The sequence below is a fragment of the Nicotiana tabacum genome, chromosome 11, assembly GCF_000715075.1.
Source record: "Nicotiana tabacum cultivar K326 chromosome 11, ASM71507v2, whole genome shotgun sequence".
Taxonomy (NCBI): domain Eukaryota; kingdom Viridiplantae; phylum Streptophyta; class Magnoliopsida; order Solanales; family Solanaceae; genus Nicotiana; species Nicotiana tabacum.
In genome coordinates, this window is record NC_134090.1 from 126,595,982 (window position 1) to 126,603,661 (window position 7,680).

Consider the following 7,680-nt stretch of genomic DNA (forward strand, 5'->3'; position numbering starts at 1 on the left):
AACTATCTTGCAAAAGGAGTAGAATTAACAGAAATTTGGGTGGGAAGTATAGTTTGATGGGAGACAAATAAATGAAAACTCAACATTGTGCAGAGACAAGAGGGGAGGGGTCTGTTAAGACCTGTTATGATACATACTCGTACCAGGTGCACCAAACCACCGGTGTTTCTCCCTAAAGGATAACTTAAACATATTAAGGTTTAGTAAATGCATAAAATTCCCTAAGATACATGATTCCTAAGTAATCTTTGACAAAAACATTCATATGTAAAGCAGGGAATTGTAGTACGAGAGATCTCGGATAATGGTACATCTGCGCTGGTCAGGATGTTTGCAACTTGGTTGTTTTGTCCCTAAACATAGACTAGGTAAGAGACTAGTTCAAACAACATCAATTTTCATTGCTAGCCATCAAGAATGGTCTTGAGGAAATGTCTTAAAGAAACAAAGGAAGAACCACCTTCCATCAAGACCTCCCTGCTTTTGTCCCTCATTTCTTTCACTCTTTTCCTCACTGGATTTTCACTATCCATTATGCATCTTATAGCATTCTCAATCTCCTCTGCTCTCACTATTCCTCCATCACTGATCTTCCCCATCCTGTAATCCATTCTCAGCTCCACTGCCAGCTCAAGATCCTTCACCATCTGAAACGCGTTAATCTGCTGCTCTCCATGTAGAGGCCATGTTACCATAGGAACTCCATGCCATAAAGTCTCCAGTGTCGAGTTCCATCCACAATGAGATACAAAACCAGCAGTGGCTTTGTGAGTCAAAACATGCACTTGGGGCGCCCAACCACATACCATTCCTCTGTCTTTAGTCCTACTCAAGAATCCTTCTGGCAGTAGCTCATCAAACTTACCATATTCAGAACCAAGGGGCATTTTTATTGACCACAAGAACCTCACCCCGCTTTGTTCAAGGGCATTTGCCAACTCTTGTAGCTGTGGGACCTCTAAAGTTCCCATGCTACCAAAGCACAGAAATAGCACAGATGATGGTGGCTGATCTTCTAGCCATTTCATAACTTCTTCCTTATTGTCCTCCCTACTCTTTTGACCTGCAAGGTCAAGATGCGGTCCTATTGTATATACTGGAGGTAGTTCAGGGTCAGATGCTAATGAATTCACAGCATGGGATTCAAGTTCAGCAAATGTATTGATGAGAATTCCTTTGGTTTCTTTGAACCTGGCACCATGGTTCATGAATGCTGCGTAACCTTCCTTATTGAAAGCAAAAGTTGGTAAGACATTTGAGGGTACTAAGTTGGCATAGGATGGCATATCTAAATCAGGATCTGTGAGGCTAAATTCCCTCCCATGTTGGCTATGCCAAACAGAGAGGTAAAGCACAAAACCAAGAAAACCTGAACCAGAAGTGAAGAAAATATAGGGAGGAATCCCAAGTTCATTTGCTACATCAATCATTGAACTGCAAAACATATCGATTACTAACCCAACTATTGTCGTGTTGGAATGTTTGTTGTTGATAATAGCATCTTTGACGAGGGGTTTATAGCTTGATATGAGAAGAGAGAAGAAATTCTCCATAGACTTTGTAAACTCTTCTAAGGGTGGTAGTTCAACTTGAGGAAGTTTGATGAATCTGATCCGATGATCAACAGCAGTATTTGAGGAGAATCTTTGAATGTATGCATCTATGCCAACATCAAATGGCGCCTGAGGCCTAATGATGATCATGGTTATGCATAGCTGTTCATCAAGATTGAGCAAGTTCACCGCAAACTGGCATGTGGGGACAAGGTGACCTATGCCTGGAGCAGGAACAAAAACCAACTCTGCTTTCTTCATACTTGGAAGTTGGAACCTAAACAAGATGAAGATGATGGATACTGGAAACTAGTGGTGTGTTGAATATGTTAAAGCTTATTAAAGTATATATATAGGAATTCAACAGTCATTTTTGCCATTGTCATAATTCATTTTCTTTTGTCTTTTCTGAGTTAATGGATGCAATGGGAAATAGAGAAGCTTTAATACATTTCATATTATATGGTTGTGTTTGACGGTGCAACAACTTTTAGAAAAGAAAGAAAGGGAAGCTTTTGGCGCATAACAAAAGTAAGCTCAACTTTTAGGGGTCATTTGGTTAGAAAGAAGCTATTCCAAAACTACTTATGAGACTAGTTATTTCATCTTTTTATAGGGATAAAAAAATATTACAATCCCGAGAAATTAATTATACTGTACTTTTTTACCAACCAAACATGGGATAAACTCTTCTCAAATTTAATCTCGAAATTAATTATTCCTTAACCCTCATACCAATCGAGCCCTTAGTCTTAAACACGTCATGTGTCCGACTATGAAAATATATCATTAAGGTAAAGTGAGAAAGAAGTTTAAAGTTAAAAAGTTTTCAAATGTATAAAGATGTATTCTTACTTGATCATATAAAAAAGGAAAGAACTTTATATAAAATGAAAGAAAGAAAGAAATATTCGTAAGTGTTATAAAATAAAGACTATAAAGTAAAGACAAGTATAGAGAGAAACTGATATATTATTTGAATTCAAACTGATGTACATAATGAACTGAAATATTTTCTATTTATAGAAGAAAGGAAGCTGCTCTGTAAGCTGCTACTACAAGTTGCTGTGTAAGCTGCTACTACAAGCTGCAGTGTAAGCTACTATAAGTTGTTGTGTAAGCTGCTACTACAAGTTGTTGTGTAAGCTGCTACAAGCTGCTGTGTAAGCTACTGCTGTACCAGATATGGATAATCTTCTACTGAGAGCAATATTTATCCATAACGGAGTACTGAATGGATAAGCTTATTATACCCGGTATGGATAATCTTCTACCGGGGTAATGTTTATCCATAACCGGGTACTGAAAAGATAAGCTCATTATACCCGGTATGGATAATCTTCTACCGGGGGTAATGTTTATCCATAACTGGGTACCGAAGTGATAAGCTTCTTCAGGAAGCTTATTTCCAATATAGTACTAAATAGATAAACATATTTACGGTGGAGTCCCATATGGATAAGCTTCTTCAGGAAGCTTATTTACAACGGAGTACTAAATGAACATCCATAATATAATATATTTATAACACTCCCCCTTGGATGTTCATTAAAAAGATAATGTGCCTCATTAAAACCTTACTGGAAAAAACCACGTGGGAAAAAAATCCCAGTGAAGGAAAAAGAGTACACATATTTAGTAAGACGCATTGTTAGGTGCCTCATTAAAAACCTTATAAGGAAAACCCCAAGGGAAAAAACCTTAGTAAGGGAAAAAGAGTGCATCGCGTATTTTACTCCCCCTGATGAAAACCTTGTTTCAAATATTTGAGTCTCCGCATTCCAATCTTGTATACCATCTTCTCAAAAGTTGAAGTTGGCAAAGATTTAGTGAATAAATCTGCTGGATTATTACTTGAACGGATTTGTTGCACATCAATGTCACCACTTTTCTGAAGATCGTGTGTGTAGAATAATTTTGGTGAAATGTGCTTCGTTCTATCTCCTTTTATCAATCTTCCCTTCAATTGGGCTATGCATGCAACATTGTTTTTGTATAAAATTGTGGGTCTTTTCTCACATTCCAACCCACATGTTTCTCGAATGAATCACTGATCTCAATCATATTCACTCCCTGCTTGCCGGTTTGAGATCGAACTTTATGGGTATCGGATAAATAACCTGCATCTGCATTATCAATACGATCTGCACCACTTTTGTTAGCATTAGCAAGATAAATAAGTGCAACATCTACACCGAGATAGAGTATTTCAGGACCAAGGAGCTCTTCATCCTCTTCTAGAGGTTGGAACAGATCCTTATTCACTTCAAGTGATTGAATATCCAATGGTGTACTTAATGGGTACACTTTGTCCATGTAAAAGCATTTTTAAGACCCTCTTGGAGCTCTTCTGGAGTTCCAATTTATGTCACCAACATAAACAGCAAGTGTAATAAAGTCTGATGACATTTTCTTTATAAAAATACATGGACAAATAACATAATTTATGTAACCTTCTTTCAGCAAATATTCACTAAGGCGATTATACCACAAGCGCCCAGATTGCTTTAAATCGTACAAAGATCTTTATAATTTGATCGAGTACATTTCTCAAGACTTTGAATTATATGCTTCGGGCATTTTCAATCCTTCAAGGATCTTCATATAGATTTAGCCAAATAAGTCATATAGGTTAAGACTTGTATCTAAATGGTACGACATCTTCAAGTGTCTGGACTGCTAGTCCGATCCTCACAATCGTTTACAATATTGTGCACTATATTGTATTAAATGTATCGTCGACGATCATTTTGTGTCAGTTCCGAAGTGACATAACTTGTGGAGATCTCATCACTTTCTTTATTTTCAGGTACCTGAACTTTTCCGGGAGTTTCATGAAATGTTATGTCGTGGGCTCTTCTAGAGCATATTTCCTCCTCATTATGATCATTAGCTCCTACTATTTTTTAAGGATTGTTACCTTTGGAACCGATTGGTCTACCACGCTTCATGCGTACAGTAAACTCTATCCTTCAGGGACTTTAATTTTAATAGGAGCATTTGCAGCTGAAATATGATATTTAATTTTGGATTAGCAAATGCTTCTGGCATTCGACTTGAATTATCTTCTAAGTGAGGATCATGATAATTCGTTTCATATAGCATATTTTTCAACTGTTTATTCCATCCCCCAAATGTTAGAAAAACTAACATATATCCCCAATCATCTTTGGGAAACATATCTTTGTGTATTATGGTAGAGAAATTAATCATATACCACGAAACAAAAGATAGTAAAAATATTTGGTTTCTGATCCTAAACCAATTGTGAAGGGAGGACTTATCATATATTGTTGATATGATGCATACAAGTGCTGCTATATGCAATTTAAAAAATCTTGGACCAACACATGAAGCTTTGTTCTCATAAGCAATGGTTTAGACATTAATAGGAGGTATTCAATGCTAAACCAGCTTGGATATAAACCAGCATTATCAAGATGAACTGTCTTGATTTCATAATCTGAAAATTATGCTCTTAATTGAGAAAAGCAATTCCAAATGTCAAACTGCATGTTGACAATAATTACACATGTTACCATCTCATATATGTACCTATAAGTGGTTCACATGATAGGTGAACGGGCCCATATTCACCTTTTATATATTTCAGAATCAGGGGTCTTAGTCCCAACTTTAACTGGTATAATCAATTCATTATGAGAACAAGCAACACATGAGAATTCCTGAAGAATCTTCTAGTTCTTTAGTATATGCTTATCTGAATTCTCAAATAGCTCATTTAAAAATGGCAAATAAAAACTTCAAGTTTATCATGTCATGTGTTATCTCTTAGTAAACCAGAATGGCATAAACTTTTGCTTTAGTAAACTTCTGGTTTACTGTGATACATGATATAGTACAAATTAAAGAATAAGGCAGGTAACTTCTCACATACATATTATTTTACCCCCTATGGTTGTGGAAACATGAAGATAATCAATCTTCCAATCATTTGTAGTCTCAATATGATAGCCATTTGTATTAGTAAACTTCAGGTTTACTACAACATATGTTTTGACCATAATCATATAATATGAATGACATATTTGTATATAAGCTCTTCGAGAGCCTTAATTTATTATCCACAATCTAATATTTATCTGGCACTACTGGTGTCATGTATTCTTTAGGCAAACATTTAGCTCTTCAGGAGTTATTGATACATTTTGTACTATCAAATATTGCTCAGACACTGCTGGTGTCATGAGAGAAAATCACAATCAAATAAACAATGTAAAACAATTGTTTAAGCACACGAAAACTCTTCTTTATAATATTTTTCCACTTCAGGAGGCAATTTCAACTGTGTTACTTCTTCAGGAGCAAATTTAAAACACGAAATATTGAGTATATATTCTCTCAATTATATTAACTCTTCTGGAGGTGAATTGTAATGTATTCACATCAAGAGCGCATTCATATTTACCCGACTTATTAGTATTGTCACATTCACTTCAGGGAATGGATTAATATTATCAAAAGTTCTCATCCTTCAGGAAATCGAACATAATTATCTGAATGCGCATTAATCACATCAAATTGTGATGCCTCAACCTCTTTTAAAATATTTACTACTTCAGGAGCAAATCGAGGCGTGCATTTAATATAGAGAATATTTATGTAGCTTATCTTCAATTGTAACTATAGAAAGCCTAAATTATCACTTCTGGTGATCATAGACATATACCACTTCTGGTGGTTAACAAAATATAATTACAATGAGATATATGAAATATAACTACTTCTGGTGGTTGTATATTTCTTGCAAACTCTGCTAGAGTTTAAGTTGATCTAATAATATTATCCATATTCTTTAAAATGACATAAATAAGATATATTATAGTAAACATCATTATCAAATCATAATTTTTCTTTATGTACAACAATTACATAACCATACTATCTATTACAAATAACAAAAATTAAAATATTTATATTTCTACAGATTCACCACCGATTACATTTCTCCTTTTGGGAGTGCAAAGTAATCAGCTACATCCAAATGCATGAAGTCTAAATTATCTTCAGAAATAAAATTTGCTTCAGCATTTTTCTCTGTCTTCTTCAGGGAGGCTTAATAAAGCTCAACCAGGTGTTTTGACGTACGACAAGTACGTGACCAGTGCCCTTTTCCTCCACATCTATAGCATGCATTTTCTACATTTGGCGCTTGCACCGCTTCATGCTTTTGTTCCTTCCTTTTCCACTGCTGGTGGTGAGGAGGCTTCTTTGGTGCATTATTATTACCATGATTGGGGTTTCTTCCCCGACCACGGTCATGACCACGTCTGGGGCCACGACCTCTTCCACGTTTAGCTTGGTGGAAGTTCGTCTCATTCACTTCAGGAAATGGACAAGAACCAATAGGTCGGCTTTCATGATTTTTCATTAATAGCCCATTATGTTGCTCTGCTATAAAAAGATGTGAGATAAGTTCAGAATACTTTTTAAATCCCATCTCTCGATATTGTTGTTGCAGGAGCATATTCGAGGCATGAAAAGTGGTGAAAGTTTTCTCCAACATATCATGATTAGTAATATTATCACCACATAACTTCAATTGGGAAATAATTCTGAACATAACAGAATTATACTCACTGATAGATTTAAAATCTTGTAGCCTTAAATGAGTCCAATCATATCGTGCCTGTGGAAGAACGACCATCTTCAGGTGGTCATATCTATCTTTCAAATTATTCCACAGTATGACTGGATCTTTAACAGTAAGATATTCCATTTTCAGGCTCTCACCAAGGTGATGGCGTAGGAATATCATTGCTTTGGCACGGTCTTGGTTTGATGCCTGATTTTTGTCTTTGATGGTATCTGCCAGACCCATCGCATCAAGATGAATTTCAGCATCAAGCACCCAAGACATGTAGCTTTTGCCCGATATATCCAGGGCTACAAATTCAAGTTTAGAAAGATTTGACATTATTTAGGAAAAGAAAGTTCTTACCTCAGATACTTTCAAAATATTTGCTCGAGATGACAGAGTCTCGTGCTGATAACGTGTTATAAAATAAAGACTATAAAGTAAAGACAAGTATAGAGAGAAACTGATATATTATTCGAATTCAAACTAATGTACATAATGAACTGAAATATCTTCTATTTATAGAAG

The 7,680-nt window shown here is 35.7% G+C and overlaps 1 protein-coding gene across 1 annotated transcript; it reads right to left on the reverse strand.

The window, feature by feature from the left end:
• Positions 1-68: 68 nt before the first annotated feature.
• Positions 69-1,944, reverse strand: LOC107816867 (putative UDP-glucose flavonoid 3-O-glucosyltransferase 3). Its single transcript, XM_016642609.2, has one exon. The coding sequence runs from the start codon at positions 1,812-1,814 to the stop codon at positions 405-407; it is 1,410 nt and encodes a 469-aa protein (XP_016498095.1). The 5' UTR covers positions 1,815-1,944; the 3' UTR covers positions 69-404.
• Positions 1,945-7,680: the final 5,736 nt, after the last annotated feature.

Coding starts and splice junctions, on each gene's coding strand:
- LOC107816867 (XM_016642609.2), bottom strand. CDS start 1,814: ATGAAGAAAGCAGAGTTGGTTTTTGTTCCTGCTCCAGGCATAGGTCAC.